The sequence below is a fragment of the Saccoglossus kowalevskii genome, chromosome 21 (genome assembly GCF_978046115.1).
Source record: "Saccoglossus kowalevskii chromosome 21, keSacKowa6.1, whole genome shotgun sequence".
Classification (NCBI taxonomy): Eukaryota; Metazoa; Hemichordata; class Enteropneusta; family Harrimaniidae; genus Saccoglossus; species Saccoglossus kowalevskii.
The window spans coordinates 30,478,807-30,497,700 of NC_140661.1; the positions used below are offsets into that span (position 1 = coordinate 30,478,807).

The following is an 18,894-nucleotide window of genomic DNA, read 5'->3' on the forward strand; positions in this document are numbered from 1 at the left end:
TACGAACACTGATATTTCTCTCATAAACAATGCAGCGTGTCACTGTACGAACACTGATATTCTTCTCATAAACCATAAAGCGCGTCACTGTACGAACTCTGATATTCCTCTCATAAACCATGCAGCGTGTCACTGTACGAACACTGATATTTCTCTCATAAACAATGCAGCGTGTCACTGTACGAACACTGATATTTCTCTCATAAACCATGCAACGTGTCACTGTACGAACACTGATATTTTTCTCATAAACCATGCAGCGTGTCACTTTACGAACACTGATATTCCTCTCATAAACCATGAAGCGTGTCACTGTACGAACACTGATATTCCTCTCATAAACCATGCAGCATGTCACTGTACGAACACTGCTATTTCTCTCATAAACCATGCAGCGTGTCACTGTACGAACACTGCTATTTCTCTTATAAACCATGCAGCGTGTCACTGTACGAACACTGATATTTCTCTCATAAACCATGCAGCGTGTCACTGTACGAACACTGATATTTCTCTCATAAACCATGCAACGTATCACTGTATGAACACTGATATTTCTCTCATAAACCATGCAGTGTGTCACTGTACGAACACTGATATTCCTCTCATAAACCATGCAGTGTGTCACTGTACGAACACTGCTATTTCTCTCATAAACCATACAGCGTGACAGTGTATGAACACTGCTATTCCTCTCATAAACAATGCAGTATGTCACTGTACGAACACTGCTGTTTCTCTCATAAACCATACAGCGTGTCACTGTACGAGCTCTGCTATTCCTCTCATAAACCATACAGTGTGTCACTGCACGAACACTGCTATTCCTCTCATGAACCATACAGTGTGTCACTGTACGAACACTGCTATTTCTCTCATAAACCATGCAGTATGTCACTGTACGAACACTGCTATTCCTCTCATAAACCATGCAGAGTGTCACTGTACGAACACTGATATTTTTCTCATAAACCATGCAGTGTGTCACTGTACGAACATTGCTATTTCTCTCATGAACCATACAACGTGTCACTGTGCGAACACTGATATTTCTCATAAACCATGCAACGTGTCACTGTACGAACACTGATATTTCTCTCATAAACCATGCAGCGTGTTACTGTACGAACACTGCTATTTCTCTCATAAACCATGCAGTGTGTCACTGTACGAACACTGATATTTCTCTCATAAACCATGCAGCGTGTCACTGTACGAACACTGTTATTCCTCTCATAAACCATAGAGTGTGTCACTGTACGAACACTGCTATTCCTTTCATAAACCATGCAGCGTGTCACTGTACGAACACTGCTATTTCTCTCATAAACCATGCAGCATGTCACTTTACGAACACTGCTATTCCTCTCATAAACCATACAGTGTGTCACTGTACGAACACTGATATTCCTCTCATAATCCATGCAGCGTGTCACTGTACGAACACTGCTATTTCTCTCATAAACCATACAGCGTGTCACTGTACGAACTCTGCTATTCCTTTCATAAACCATGCAGTGTGTCACTGTACGAACACTGCTATTCTTCTCATAAACCATACAGCGTGTCACTGTACGAACACTGATATTTCTCTCATAAACCATGCAGTGTGTCACTGTACGAACACTGCTATTCTTCTCATATACCATACAGCGTGTCACTGTACAAACTCTGATATTCCTCTCATAAACCATGCAGCGTGTCACTGTACGAACACTGATATTTCTCTCATAAACAATGCAGCGTGTCACTGTACGAACACTGATATTTCTCTCATAAACCATGCAACGTGTCACTGTACGAACACTGATATTTCTCTCATAAACCATGCAGCGTGTCACTGTACGAACACTGATATTCCTCTCATAAACATGCAGCGTGTCACTCTACGAACACTGCTATTTCTCTCATAACCCATGCAGCGTGTCACTGTACGAACACTGATATTCCTCTCATAAACCATGCAGCGTGTCACTGTACGAACACTGCTATTTCTCTCATATACCATGCAGCGTGTCACTGTACGAACACTGATATTTCTCTCATAAACCATGCAGCGTGTCACTGTACGAACACTGATATTTCTCTCATAAACCATGCAGCGTGTCACTGTACGAACACTGCTATTCCTCTCATAATCCATGCAGCGTGTCACTGTACGAACACTGATATTTCTCTCATAAACCATGCAGTATGTCACTGTACGAACACTGATATTCCTCTCATAAACCATGCAGTGTGTCACTGTACGAACACTGCTATTCCTCTCATAAACCATGCAGTATGTCACTGTACGAACACTGCTATTCCTCTCATAAACCATGCAGTATGTCACTGTACGAACACTGATATTTTTCTCATGAACCATACAGCGTGTCACTGTACGGCACTGCTATTTTTCTCAAAAACCATACAGTGTGTCACTGTACGAACACTGCTATTTCTCTCATAACCTATACAGTGTGTCACTGTACGAACACTGCTATTTCTCTCATAAACCATACAGTGTGTCACTGTACGAACACTGCTATTTCTCTCATAAACCATACAGTGTGTCACTGTACGAACACTGCTATTTCTCTCATAAACCATACAGTATGTCACTGTACGAACACTGCTATTTCTCTCATAAACCATACAGTATGTCACTGTACGAACACTGCTATTTCTCTCATAAACCATACAGTGTGTCACTGTACGAACACTGCTATTTCTCTCATAAACCATACAGTGTGTCACTGTACGAACACTGCTATTTCTCTCATAAACCATGCAGCGTGTCACTGTACGAACACTGCTATTCCTCTCATAAACCATACAGTGTGTCACTGTACGAACACTGATATTCCTCTCATAAACCATACAGTGTGTCACTGTACGAACACTGATATTCCTCTCATAAACCATACAGCGTGTCACTGTACGAACACTGCTATTTCTCTCATAAACCATGCAGCGTATCACTGTGCGAACACTGCTATTTCTCTCATAAACCATGCAGTGCGTCGCTTTGTAAACACTCCCAAGTCCTTCGGAAACATCGAAGTATGTCACTGTATGACACTTCAATACAATCAGAAACCATATTGTACATTACTGTACGAACATTGCCTTCTTAGAGACCATGCAGTGCGATAGCATCGTTTCAATAGTGTACATATAGAATAGAAATAAAGTGTCAGGCTTAGTTAATAACCCTAAGTAGCCTCGAGGGAATGTAATTATTTGAAGCAATTATGTTCCAAACTTTACATTTCGTCATTTTTCGTTCAATTGACGGTACCAATTATGTGGCTAATTGTACAATTGCGTTTTCCTATTTCACTTCATTTTCACCGAGCAAGAATAAAGTGCTGAAATTAGCAACGTAACAGATGAATAATGTGTATAGACGTTGTTGTAACAAGTCTATTAGAATTATTCCCCGGGTAACAGTTAATTATTTTCCACCTATCATGCTGTTCATGCCAATAATTAGGACTGACACTATCAATTTAAGGCTATTTATCAAACTAGTAAGACAGTAAGCGAGTTTTTGTAGCATATACTATAATGCAATCACACCTTATTTGTTGTGTATGTTTCATGCCTAATTTTCCTAAGCGAAGTATAAATCATGTTATTAGAAGCTGTAAACAATTACAAGATAGCAATTTTGCGAGTGTGTAGTTTAAAGTCTGATTTCGCTGGATTAATGGAAATTGAATTTTCAGTTCTGAATGGAATGTCGAGTTTCTTCTTTGTCAAACACAGTTGCAACTAATATTGCATCGATATATTCGTATTTTATAAGTACAGGGCTGGTTCTGTGGGATTCATTTGGGAAATTGGTTTGGTGTATTGCCTAATAAATGACACGGCGTTACCGTTGACATATGTTCACTGTCATTTTATTTTCAAAGACAATAAATGTTGAGTGATAGACATGTGATAGTCTGAACAACCATGTACATGTATAATGGCAAAGCATACCCTGGGTCTAGCAAGCTAACATAATTTACGCATTCAGAGATATAATTCCCAAATGAAACTGTGTTGTCTCTCAGTGAGACGAAACAAACCTGCGTGATAAGAGTATAGTAACCTTGACAACACAACGGAAAAGTTCTAAATCACATATAAACAATATTACAGAAAGCCATGATGTTTGTGGTGATTTGAAGTCATTTTAACGATTGATGCGGTGTATTATACGAAACATAGATACCTGTATCACGAGTGAAAATACCCATACCCGACAAACGTCAGGGCGAGGTCATGGTGTTCTATTTTTATTACATACGTTTCAGACTTTACGAAAATCACCAGGAAAGTTCGGTATGAGTGTACGCAAAAGCAGTGACCTATTTTATAATCTGTCCAATGATCTAAACTTTAAATCTAAAATACATTGTTTGCTATTGTATGGTCAATACTATATCCTTGAGTGATTTCAAGTTTTCCAGTAGTGGATACAGTAGCTGCGAATTAATTAATACGTCTTCCGTGATCAAATGGTTTGACCGTATCGATAACAAGGCATATTATAACTGTATTTGCTTTGACGTTGTGGGACTCTGCCCATCTATAAGATAAGATGTACAAAATGAGAAAAGATTTTGCGTGTTTCATGGTATTGTCATATCGCTTGTACGGACACCCATCATGGGCATTGTCGGGATTCCATCGGGTGACGCTTGTATTGGAACAATATCACAGTGCTATCAACAAGCGTGGTTTCTAAAACAATATCCGTGTCACTTTTAGCAAATATGTGGTATATGGGCAGCTGACAGTGTATGACCCATATGTACTAATATAATTCGTAAATCACTTTTGTACTTTTAGTCAATGTATTTTTAGTCAATGTACTGTAAAACATGTCTTTTTAGCGAGAGAAATGATTCGCTAACTCAAGATGTCGTTAATGACTTTATTATAAATTCAAAATGGCCAAGGCTTGGGGATTCATACACAGTAATCCGGAACATAAAAATCTGGGGTGTTTTCTAATTACACTTGACAGTTTTTCTTTGTGTTTATGGAGGTGATAACTGCGCATTTATTTTGGTACGCGACAGACAAGTATTGTCAAAACAGGAAATCAACAATGACAAAAGAGATTCGCTAAATCAACATTTCGCTATTATGTCATTTTACCACAATTCGCTAAAATTGCATGTCGCTTTTTCAACATGTTCTACAATATTTTCGGGAAACTTATGCGGGTGTATTGAATCACTGTCCTATCATAAAAGGTGTTTTGAGTCATGTGATGTATCAATATGATTTACTACCTTATAAAAAGACAAAGATAGACTCGAGATATATACACATAAACACCGGACCTGGTCCACTTGTTTGCTCTCTGGGCTTGGCCAACGCCTAAATACAACTTTTGTACTCTATGCTTCGTTTTCCAGATGTCACCATCCGAATAAAGATCACCAGTTTATACTACCCTTCTGTTACAGTCGAAATTCTCTATTGACAGTATCGTGTGGCGACAGGAAGTGGAACAAACAAAATTAAAACTTTAATCCAATTCACGGATTATAACCCATATTACATCTAAGAAAATACCAAAGTTGCCTATCCCTGTACTTTTCAGGTCTATGCTTAGACGAACACTTTCAATGTTCACGCACACGCCTTACCGATTGGAATACGTATGCCAGTGCTTTCGTTTCATCCGATTCAAGATGACCGAATTACTATGGCTGAAATAATTTATGTAACTCCTAAACCAGATTTAAGCACATGGATGAATTATATTCAAAAGTTTACAATCACTGGACTTTATGGAACCTTGGCGTACGTAACTTCTTTTTAGTAGAAGGGATTTTAATGGCCGACTGACGACTATTTTGTGTTAATGAATGCAGTTCTGGTGTTAAATTTCTAACTTATCTTGATATAACACATTTAAACGACGGGACATGCATCATGTCAATGAATTGTCAATTTTGTTTTTCTAGAAGAGGGCAACGACACTGTAAATCTCGTCATCATCATCAACATCATCATCATCATCAACAACAACACCGCAGTGGTCGTGACTATCAGTGAGTTACTATATCCAAATTGCGAACATAAAACGCTCAATCGTACACATTGAAAGCAAAGTTCAGTCATGAACGCGTTTCAAGCAATGGCGACGTTACAGCTCACATACATACGTGGTTTTGACTACCAAAGCAATAGGTCTCTTTCATGTATGCGTGACCTTTAGGGGTTATATAATTGGCCAATTCGACACACGCTAGATAAAATCGTAGACTCCCATTTGTTAATGCAAGGTTAATTACAACACCACAGAAATTGTTTCAAATTTCACACTTAATTGAACAACCAATATCGATAGATGATAACATTACTCCTTTTCAATTCGAAGCATTTTTTAGTTGACATCCTTGGACAACGATCTTTGAATGTAATTACTGTCTTCAAAATCAGAACATAACTTCGTTTACGTTCACTGTGAGATTTTAAACACAAACACGAGAGCGATGGAACTCATTTAATCAAATCAACTTGATAAACAAAGCGCCCGCTATCAACAGTAATTGCATGCGTGATTTGTATCTGAAGGTGATGAGAGTATTGCCTATATGATTCTAACATTGAATTGTAATATAAATAACTTATATTATACAAGTTGCATAAAAGTTGCTTCAGATAATCCATGCAACGTTATATATTGACTCGCAAGGCCGATGTGTTATGCGATCGGTAGATTTTACCTCAGTTGCTGTCTGGTTGTCGAAATAATTATCGAATAGTCATCCTAGGGGATACGTCGCTGCACTTTATTCTGGCGGTATTCATACAAATTAATTGTATCTAAGTAAACTCACCTCCTGTGGGTACATTGAATTTTGCACACTTTCCTGTACTGAATAACATCAGTAGTACGCGCACTATCGCCGATACGTAATTTACAAGCTTTTAATCAGTCGGCTGATTGGCTACTTTGTCGGTTTCGTTGGTGTGTGTTATCCTATAAATTAGCTTTCACCGACAGGTTACGTGAATCGTAATATTTACACTGTAAATAAATTATATATCAAACATTCATTCGTACTTGACTCGTTGAATAATTGGACATCCCAACGTTTTTGCTGGAGCATTGTGCAGTGTATGATTCATTTCTTAATTTCCACTGGTTTTAATCTAAACAATGGCGTCCAAGTGCTAATAAGGTCGTTCGTCCATGATTGCACATAATAACCAATGAGCAACACCAGAGACATGTTCGTATGCATATATGAAATACAGTACGTAAACTTTTGAACTCTTATTGAATCTCAAATTCTTAAGCAAAATTCGACAATGCAATGATTCGTATATAAACAAATTACAGATGTGAATTACTAAATAATGTTGGCATCTTTCGTTGAAACACGGAGAATGATTGCGTCACTTGTGATAACACAGAGAGTTATTAGTTGTGTTCGCGCACAGCCTGTGCTAAGGCTTCATAACCCTTAGCTAACAAAACTTGCGCGAACGCTTAGCACGGGCTAAGAAACATTAAGTACGGATTCAAAGTGGTCTGTTTTTAACACCCGGTCCAGAACCTTAACACGTGCTAACGAAGTGTGCCTGAACGTTTAGCTCGGGCTAAGCGCCCAAAATGCCATTATATTCAATGATTATTTGGAAGATTTACTATTATCTTCATAATTACTCATTTCGGTATGCCATTTCTGAGACTACAGTCAACTCGAGCGCATCAAGGGACATTGTTGGCGGGGGGGGGGGGAATGAACTGACAATGAAACTCTGTAATGCTTCTTTTATTCTTCAAGGTGCACTTTCTGAATTTGCTTTGGTGTTGCTGTTTAAACCATAGAACAAACATGCTTACCTTCCTGGGTACTGTACTGAGTAAAAGTAAAAAATGATGAATATTTGTATATTGTTAACAAGTTTGGGCTTTATCCCAAGCTAACCGCTGTTTTCCCCCGATCGTGAAGGCAATTGGGTATGGCCAATATGCAAACATATGAGATTATCTTAAATCTTATCCCGTACCTAGTGTAGCCTGAACACGATTATTGCTTCTCTTCCGCTAACACAATAGTACGATTGTATCAATTTTGCTGACACACAGAGAGTTATTGTGTCACATGCGGTGACACAGGGAGAATGATTGTATCACTAGGCGAATACGCAGCAATAGTGTTACAACTTCCGCTGACATTACATCACTTTGCCGACACAGATATTGATTATTATCATATCTCACTGTTGTTACGCATCATGGGATTGGTTGAGACTCGGTCACATGACATTGAAAATAGATGGATATTACATGGTGTATCACATAGATGACGTCACTGAAACTATTGCGCATACCAAATTGTCGTTCCATACACTGGCCGCTGTTACTTTCAGGGTTGCTTTCAAGATTTTTAAAGAACTTTTTTAGCCATTAAAAATAGACAGCGAACGTGCCAGATTTGATATTATGATACTCCGTTTTCAAATTGATGTTTAGGGTATTCTTTATATGAAGTAAAAATGTACGGCAAAGCCGACACTGAAACGTCGCAGCCGGAATCGCTGCAGCGCGTTCTACGCCGTGAGCATTTATATGCGTTCCTCACCGATGCTAACCGAAAACGCTCTAAGATGAGTCATTTGTGAATAGAAGGTGTGGTACGTTTGTGAGAAAGCCATTACAGTCATTTCCGCGTCACTCTGACATTTTATCTGGCAACTGGTGAAATAGCTTGCGTTTGAGAATTTATCAATTCAATTAAAAAATGCTGTACAATGTATTCCTTCTTTTCAAGGCGAGGTCAGAACACACACACCTAAACCGTCGTACTATCAACGTGCCATTTATGTCAAAAGACATAAAGCCGGGCAAGATACAATTCTAACTTGTTACGCATTTACCAAGGACTGCAATTATGCTATAGTCTAATTGCATCCAGCCTTCTCTATTTGATCAATTACGTCCTGGCCATGAGTTGGTTTGATAGTAATTGGAACATTCCGCCACGGAATGGTATTCTGTTTAACGAGCTAAAGAAACAGTACGGAAGTTTACGCGCCAGTAGCAGCATCCCTGGGCACAATTACTAGAGTATACACATTCAATCAACAACATTTGTGTAAGCACACTTCTTAAAGCATAGCAGTCACCGCGTAGTACATTAGAATTTGGTGTAAACAAACAATGACTTTGACACGCGTCGTATACGTCGCCTGGAAACCAATCGAACACGACGAATATCTACACTTTAACCTTAATATGCTATGATGTCCAGGAACGTGACCATTCCTGTTACAATTCATAAACAGATTTTTCTTACGAAACATAATCATTAGCTCGTTTGTTTTTTTGTTTTCCGGATAGGCAGTTATTATATGGATATTACACTAGGTACGTTGCAGTGTGCGGTATATCAATCATAAGCTTTTATGATATTCCAATTTTCATGTTTTATAAATTGTAATACTATTATTTTAATAGTTCACGTGGCCATCACATCACATTTTGTGTTTGCAATTATCATCAATCTATACAATTGATTCATTTATAACAATTACCGAGTTGCTGAATATTTGCTGAGTGTTTTCAAGTTATACCCAACCTCACGGGAATGAAAACACTATTTATTGAATAATGGTTGCATAAATTATCCCCTGAAATAATTGATATATGTTAATGCATGTTATGTTTTAAAGAGAGCCAATAAGAAACAAACTAAAGCATATTTTGAAATTCAATCACCATAATGCAGAAATAATGCTTATGAATTATTTTTTATTGTATTCTCTGTGGAATGAGGAAAATGAAATAAAAACATCACTAGCTTGAAAAGGGGGACCATGGTACCTTCTCCCAATCCAACTAATCGCACTCACACTACTGGTTAAAAATCGACATGTATTGTGAGTATAAATCACAATCTGAACCAATTACTATATTTTGACTAAATCTGTCGAAATGACAAAGCAGAGTAGCATATCTCCAAACTTAGATATCTGTGAACACATGGATAGAGGAGCGGACCACGTGCACCTAACTTAGATATCAGGAAACACATTGACAGAATAACAGATCACCTAGATAAGGAATTGGGGAACACATGAACAGATTAACGGACCATATAGCTTGGCGAATAGATAAAAATGGACAGAGTAACGGGCCACTTAGCTTAGATAACTTGGAACACATTGGCAGGATAACGGACTACCTAGCTTAGAGATTAGAGAACACATAGGCAGAGTAGCGGACCACCTATCTTAGATATCAAGAAAAACCCATGGACATATATCAGACCAACTAGCTTAGAGATTAGATAACACATGGACAGAGTAACATGCCATCTATCTTAGATATATGGTAACACATGGTGGGGTAGCGGACTACCTAGCTTAGAGATTGAAGAGCACATTGGCAAAGTTACAGACCCACTATCTTAGATATCTTGGAACACATAGACAGAGTAGCGGACTACCTAGCTTAGAGATTGGAGAACACATGGGCAGAGTAGCGGACTACCTAGCTTAGAGATTGGAGAACACATGGGCAGAGTAGCGGACTACCTAGCTTAGAGATTGGAGGACACATGGGCAGAGTAGCGGACCACCTATTTTAACTATCAGGCGACACATGGACGGAATAATAAACCACCAGACTTGAAAATCACGGAAAACATGGACATAGTAGCAGACCACCAAGCTGAGCCAGATGAGCAGACATGAACAACCAGATGGACTGGCCTGTACAACCAGATGAACACAGTTGAACTACCAGATAGGACTGACCTTGACATCCAGAGTGAACAGACCTGAACAACCAGATATGACTGACCTGGACAACCAGAGTAAGCAGACTTGCACAACTAGATAGGACCGACCTGGACAACAAGAGTGAACAGACCTGCACAACCAGATAGGACCGACCTGGACAACCAGTGTGAGCCGACTTGCACAACCAGATAGGACCGACCTGAACAACCAGAGTGAGCAGACGTGCACAACCAGATAGGACCGACCTGGACAACCAGTGTGAGCCGACTTGCACAACCAGATAGGACCGACCTGAACAACAAGAGTGAGCAGACGTGCACAACCAGATAGGACCGACCAGGACATCAAGCGTGAACAGACCTGCATAACCAGATAAGACCGACCTCGACAACCAGTGTGAGCCGACTTGCACAACCAGATAGGACCGACCTGGACAACAAGAGTGAACAGACTTGTACAACCAGATAGGACCGACCTGAACAACCATTGAAGTAATCATGACTACACGTTTCTGAATTGTTAAACTATGTTTTATAACTACAGCAGCGCCGGCATCGACGGATGGAATGACTAACATAGCGTATGAGATTGTTTCTTAGAGTTTGTTATGAAAATATATTTGGTATATTTTACATGTAGAATGATGAATTGTAGGAACACGCAACAACAACATTCACTATATTTCCGAGTATATTTACATACTCGACACACTATTCGGAAGCCGAGTATACATTACACGCGAGATTGACTGTGAGTTGTGTAACAACGTTATATAATCCAATATTGACCAGAATATATTTACACCTTGTTTTATGAGTAAAGGTAGTATGTGTAAGGCCTACATTACCGGACACTGTATGATTGTTTCATTCAGTATGCTTATGTTGTTTCCTTGCCAACTACTGTGGAATTCTGGGTAACAGCTTGCAAGGGTAACAACCAATTTGCTGCATGGCAATTTGGTAAAAAAATCGACGTCTGGATAAGATACAATAGCGTACCAGTGTGTTACTATTACCAAACATTACACAGACAAATGTTTGCTTCGTCCATGTCTTGTAGTGCAATTACTCGCTTTGTGGGCGTGATAGTGTAGGTAACCGCACTAGTTCCGTCCCAACATAGCACAGACAGTCTGATCGGTGAGTTTTGTTTTACATGTAACATGTTACGTGAGTTCCGGATTTGATATAATCTGCATCCGAGGTTCATCTACTCCTAGCCACCATAAAGATTACCAATTAGGACATGTGACTACGTGTGTTAAAAATAAAGTTGGGGTAATATATTACGGTGTTTCATATATTGTATATTGAATAAAAATAACGTTGGTTACCCCGCTTGCGGTTTTAGCTACGATTCATTGAACCAGTTTGATAAACAAGTTGTTTCAAAATAAATTATACTTTACGGAAAAAAAATTCACCAAAAGACGTTAATTGCCTCTTTTATGATGAAAATCACGTTGTGACTATCACCTTCGACATCATTATTTTTTAATAAAACGAAAAATTGACCCTCAAAGTTAATTAAAGGAAATTAATCTCAAATTTAATGACGGGACATTTAACGCCGTTTTGTCGAATAAGTAGTGACACATTGTCATTATTATTGACATACATCGCGTTATTATTTAATTCTAAGCACTTTTCATAATATTTTGTACATTTTGTTCTTTATTGGATTATTAGTATTTCACAGCGCCGGAAGTAAAATGAGTTCACTGTTGACCGCAAACGTGATTTGAAGCATACAAAAGCTAATCTCCGAATAAATATCGACACTATTTACAACAACAGACACAATAGAACGTTACACGTTATTTTACAGATGCTTACGTCATTTTACAGATGCTTACGTCATTTTGAAAATGCTTAAGTTATTTTGCAAATGCTTGCGTTATTTTGCAGATGCTTACATTATTTTTCAGATGCTTACGTTATTTTGCAAATGCTTACGTTATTTTGCACATGTAACTTAGGTATAAAACGACACATTATAGTGAACGTATCACCCTGGAGTATGTAGCTATGCTGTTTAGTTTATTGGCAGAAACCATTGATACAACTACCCAAAACGGTTGAATGGTGTTTAATTGAATAGCTATCAATCAATCAATCAATGCGACTAAGTGAATTATTTACCGAATTAGTTACCAATTGCCACTGTATATAATTATCAAACTTTTCTTCCTTGTGCACACAAGCGGATGTATATATGATATACGTTTATTATAAGACCTTGACAGTGATGTAATATCGCTTATTTTCGTCATTATAGTGTATCGCTAAACCAACGCGTCCCATGCAACACAATATATTAAATACATCCCCTGTAAACTAGTGTATCCTTTGAAACCTAATGTATCCCTTGCAACCTAATGCATCCCTTGCAACTTAATATTTAACTTGCATCATAATATATCCCTTGCAACTCATTGTATATCTTGTAAAGCATTAACTCTCTTGCAAAATAGTATATAACAGAAATTTATAAATAACATATACATATATACATGACATATGTTGAACTCCAGGAAATTGTTAACGTGCATTTAATTTCCTGTCTGTGCGCCAAACATCTTCAAGCTGCGTCTAAATTGTAACATTTCACGCGCTAATCGTCAATGAAATGGATGTATAAGTCGCGCAGTGTGTTATAAGGATACATCTTGAAGGTCAATAACAAGGGATTGCAGTAGTGAAGTACAGACTGGTGGAGGCTCAAGTAGTATTATATAACTTACACTACATTTTAGAATATATATCAGTATATAGGCGGTTCCGTGTGATAAATTCGTGTAGTAATTTAAAATATACTCAGACTGATCAGTAATATGATTGGCCAATGCAGGCAGATTGGACCTTTGACATCATGACTGACAATCTCATATTTCGACAATGTTCCAATCTATTCGTGCCTTTGCTTCTATTTGCTGAATGTTATTTATTCAAATATTTACGGAAGTTTATGACGAAATTACAAATAATGGTGACGTGTGATTGATATTTTTCTTAAACCTAATTTGACACTCCCCATGCCTCACATCGATCATCATGTTTCCGATGAATCGTCCTTGAACCGTGATGAATGATTTTAAAGTCTCAGTGCGGCTAACCGAGGAATACAAAATTACCCCCATTTGTTCCATGCTTCAAGTCACATATTATCCTAGTAAAGTAGACGCGGATGCAACGTTACTTATTTCTCCTTTCTAACACATCGTTTGCAAGATATGAGAAGGGAACTTTTATAATTATAGACGTGCAATGATATATCACTATTTAATAGAAGGAATGGATTGGATATAATAAAACTAATTTACTTCAGCTGATATCAAAGACGTCAACCGAAGCAAAATATTACAGAAACGGAAATGCACATTATATCGCTTGACAAAGAAGATCGGTTTTTGTTTGTAAATTGCCTGGGTTTGGTGAAAGGCGCGAAATGAGATCCCTGCATGTGATACGCATGTTCTTGTTAATTCCATTCTGGTTCAAAGCTACTGGCACGTTTGATATAAAATCAGTGTGAAGGTAAACACTGTACAGCGACATAACATATGCTGATTTACCGTTGCTTGTATGAGGAGCATTCACTGAAGACACATTAAACAAATTGATACAGGCAAGGAACTTGATATACGCTATAAAGCACGTATACATCACGGTTACTGGCGCGTGCGTATATTAGGTTTTGATGTGACTATAACCAATTTACTGATATGCTCAGGTAAGCGCAGAGAATGAGCTTGCGTGTTAATAAACGCTCTCAGAATTGCTTGTACAAGTCAAGGAGTTGTAAACGCACAAATATTACAATAGTCTTACTGGCAAGTAGCATGAAGTCCAAGGTCGATGGGTGTAATATAAATGGTAATGCAGTATTTGGCATATAAAGCATTGTGTGAATATATAACGTATTACTGTACACGTTTAGGCTTTTCAATTAAAATTTGCAGTAAATTTACTCTTTCATAAATATACAGTATTTCATACAACCATGTTTCAGCCCCTTATCAATAATAAAGGGCAGGTCAAAACCCCATATCATCAAATTGATACAAAACTCTTGCGATAATTACTCGTGTCTACAGACATTAATCTTAGTGAAAATATCGTGAGATTGTATATATATATATATATACTCTAGTTAAGTCTTAACTCCTGATGAGTGAGGTACTCCATGTACCTTACGAAACAGTACTGTAGAGTGAACTTTACTCATGTAGTCGTGTCTTAATTTCTCTGGCCACGTATGTAAATCTGCTCTACAAACTCATCGTTTAGTATCGAGCACTCTCACCTGGAATAATCGACTACCTTCCTATATATATATATATATATATATATATATATATATATATATATATATATATATATATATATATATATATATATATATATATATATATATATATATATATATATTATGTATATATATATTTATGTATATATATATATTTATGTATATATATATATATTTATGTATATATATATATATATATATATTTATGTATATGTTTTGGAATGTATTCTAATTATTCACATGCATCTGCATGCAAGAACAATCATATTGCAAAAGCTAATCGGGGATTATAGTAATCCTGATAACCACTGCTACGGTGACTCTAGCTGGATGAGCTCGACCATCGAATACAAGTTTAAAATATAACGTTTCTATTGCTTACTATGTTGATGACAACTAGTCAAACATAACTCTTATGCATTGTACTATGTGACAAACTGTATATCGGCCGGGCGAAACAGTTTCCGTCGATACTTGTGTTTTTGGTCATTTGTCGTAATCTTATATCATTATATGAGCATTACAACGTTCGCCAATATATAGTTTCAAGAACAAAAATGTGCCGAAAACTAATAAATATACTATTTAGCTCATTAACAAATCACTTAAAGGCGAATCAAATAGATTCATACAAATATGTTTTAAATGACGGCAGTGTTCAAGGTGTATGTCTTCCCGTCGATATACAGGAGGTTATGTATATGTATACTTCTAAAGACGCGCAATAAAAACTAATATTCCCAAACCCAACTAAACTGTAAATGATGGCATGTACGGCTGATTCTTGTTACATATGATAGTTATTCTACAGTTGTTGAAACAAAATTATTTTTTACGCAAATATGAGATTGATATGATTGTTTGTCGGCCAACAACAGGTTGCCTAAACCAATGTGGCCTTGATGTACAGGATTTTGATCGATTTTCTACAACAACTAATGACAGTCATATGTGTAAATCGCTCGATTTCGTAAAACGTAGTTATATTCATTGTTATATTAACTATAGCAAGCAATAATACTTACTTCTACCGTGTGGCATTACGGTTTCTATGAGGATTTGCCTGTAATCTGGGTCGTTCTCCTCCTGGAAACGACGATATCCCGCGTAATCATGGCCGGGGTCATACCAGCCAGCTTTCTGGAATAGATAAAATAGGGCACCGCCAAAGAGCCAGCAATCCCTGTAGAGGGACACGTCTTTATCACTATGCATAATAGCGGTTTTGTTCCACTGAAAAGTTCTTAAAATTTCCATCATGAATTCAGCCATTTTTAAAAACGGTCCATGTACCCGAGTCAGTGTCCGGAAATCGTCCATCGTTTTAATTCCGAATTCTTTGGCCTTTGCGCCTGTAGTCAGGAAGGGTATATGCCAATGAGCAGCGAATCTGGCGACAGCGGCGGCAGCGTAGTCACACGCCGGGCCGAAAAACACGTGCACTTGCTTTTCAGTGATATATTCAACCGCCCGAATTGGAGCCATGTTGTTCGAACATTCGGAATCCGCCCTTCGGATAGTAATATTCACGATGTGACTGCCGAAAAAATTGTCTGTAGAGATAATTTTCGCAACGGCAATATCTATTGCCGGACAAACCATTTCAGAGCGATATGGATAGTGACGGATTTCCGGGGGTTCATCGGTGTCATTTGGAAGTATTACAGCAATCTGAATCTCAATTACATCCCCATCGGTGATTTTCAGTGACCTACCGAATGCATATTTGGTCTGGAAGAACACGAGAACGCACAAGATCCATCCAACTGAACTCTTTGGATACATCATAGTGATTTACGATGATTTAAGAACAGTGTGACGGAAAAACACAAGCAACGACAAGGACAGTTCAAAAAACATGCGTAGGATATTACGTTGCAAGAAATTTAGACCGATAGTTGAAGTTGTGCAGCCAGGCAAGTTATAAATGTTGTCAGGTGTTCATAGCACTGTACGTCAATACCCGACACGGAATATTTCCTCTATTACGCATACAGAAGAATATTTTCGTGGGTGAAAACATTAATAGCTTGACTCATAGTTGAACGTAGTCATGCAGATATAGATCGGCAGACGAGTGAATTGTCATATAAATGTAGCATGTAATAACATATAACGTTGACGCCTCAGCTGGCCAATGGCGGTTTGATACTGACGCCGCGCAACACGTTTACTACCCGATGTGTAGGTTTAACAGATCAGAATCAGCGGGCCACTTGAGCATTGTTAATGCGCATGCGTACAGTTTTGTTTTTGTTTTTTCTGTAATAATCTTTCGCGCCGCGCTTTCATTACACATATATTATCTTTACATTTGAATATGGCGGCGTTATTCTAATTAGCGTGCAGTCAAACAACTCGTGTGTGATTACCATTGCCACAGTCGTCACGCTTCTCCAATGTTTTGTTTACAAATAACGATTTACCAATGGAGCAGAAATGTTGATGATAATTTGCCAGCCAACAAAGGGCATCTTGCGTGTCACATACTCTCAGTTCAACTGACAAATTATAATGACACGTGCCTTTACATATTCAAAGACATTGAAAAATAAAATAAAATAAAAAATCTAGTTCGTATTTCGGCGAGTAAGTCTTGACATTGTGTGTCACAACCTAATTCCATTAGTTCCGTCCATCGACGATATTCAAACGTTCTTCCCTATAATCCTTTTTTTAATCTCTCCTCCGTTTTTTTTATTATGTTTCAGAAATCAATAGTTTTCTAATAATCCATAACATGGTGGGAGGCATTAGTAAATACTGTGAGTGATTTGACATTATTTACAGTCGTCATGGCAACATTACTCGTTTTGCAATGTAACGTTAATTTGTTCAAAACATATATACGCACATACTGAATATGAACGTATTGCTACTGTAGTAGAGTGTTCCATGTGTGTGGTCAGTCAGTTTTAATTAAAATCACAGTTTTGATTAAGATCTTTCGCTGGTTAACACATTTGACCATGTGTTATTACAAGGAAGGTTTTACTTTTAAATGAAGGTCATTCGGCTAATATTGCGCGTAATTTACAAAAAATAAACTGTTGATTTTGTACTCGATGATGAATATGTACGTACGCGTGTGAGATTTCGACGCAGCGCCCTCATATATATTTCTGCATATTGTCGCTGTGAGAATATGCCGACAATACTGCTGACACAAAGGGTTTCATTTTATACATTTTTTCGAGAGGAGATCGCCCTCTGCCCCGTTCCGCCGACACTGTAACTGGAATATAGTTTAGTAAAATGAATCCAGGCCTTTGGACTTCGCCAGTATCAGTGATGCTCACCGAGGGTAGGGAGTCGACTTCTTTTGAGTGGTCTAACTTGGAAGAATTTTAACTTGAGACCAACCAATCTTGATATAGTGAAAAGAATGGGTTGAGAACATTTTTTTAAGCAATGTATGTGTATTACATTCATTTAATGCTACGACTAGTTAATTCTACAGTATATCAAAATCAAAACCATGTTCGAACAATACACTTATGTATCATTGAATAAAATAATGAATTTACAATTTTGACACTTTTGGTACTAAATTGTCGGTTCAGTAATTCAACATTCACTGAAACAAAACCCGAAATCAAACAGCGAGGTTTACTTTTTTTTCAAATGTATCTAGTGAATTTGTTTTGCCATGAATTATGATTTGAATGATTTAAGACTATGTTGGCAAAACTATACATTAACGATTGCAGACAAATAACTAACATTTAAATAGTACAACGCTTAGTTGATATAATTACTCATGTGTATATATATATATATATATATATATATATATATATATATATATATAGGAATAACAATAACATGTTA

At 37.6% G+C, this 18,894-nt stretch overlaps 1 protein-coding gene across 1 annotated transcript in view; it reads right to left on the bottom strand.

The window, feature by feature from the left end:
* The window catches only part of LOC100375358 (atrial natriuretic peptide receptor 1-like), a 66,943-nt gene extending 50,092 nt beyond the window's left edge, over positions 1 to 16,851 (bottom strand). The window contains exon 1 of the mRNA XM_085495372.1: positions 16,089 to 16,851. Within this exon, the coding sequence (XP_085351498.1) occupies positions 16,089 to 16,851 (763 nt within the window). The remainder of the gene's footprint in view (positions 1 to 16,088) is intronic.
* Between the last annotated feature and the right edge of the window lie 2,043 nt (positions 16,852 to 18,894).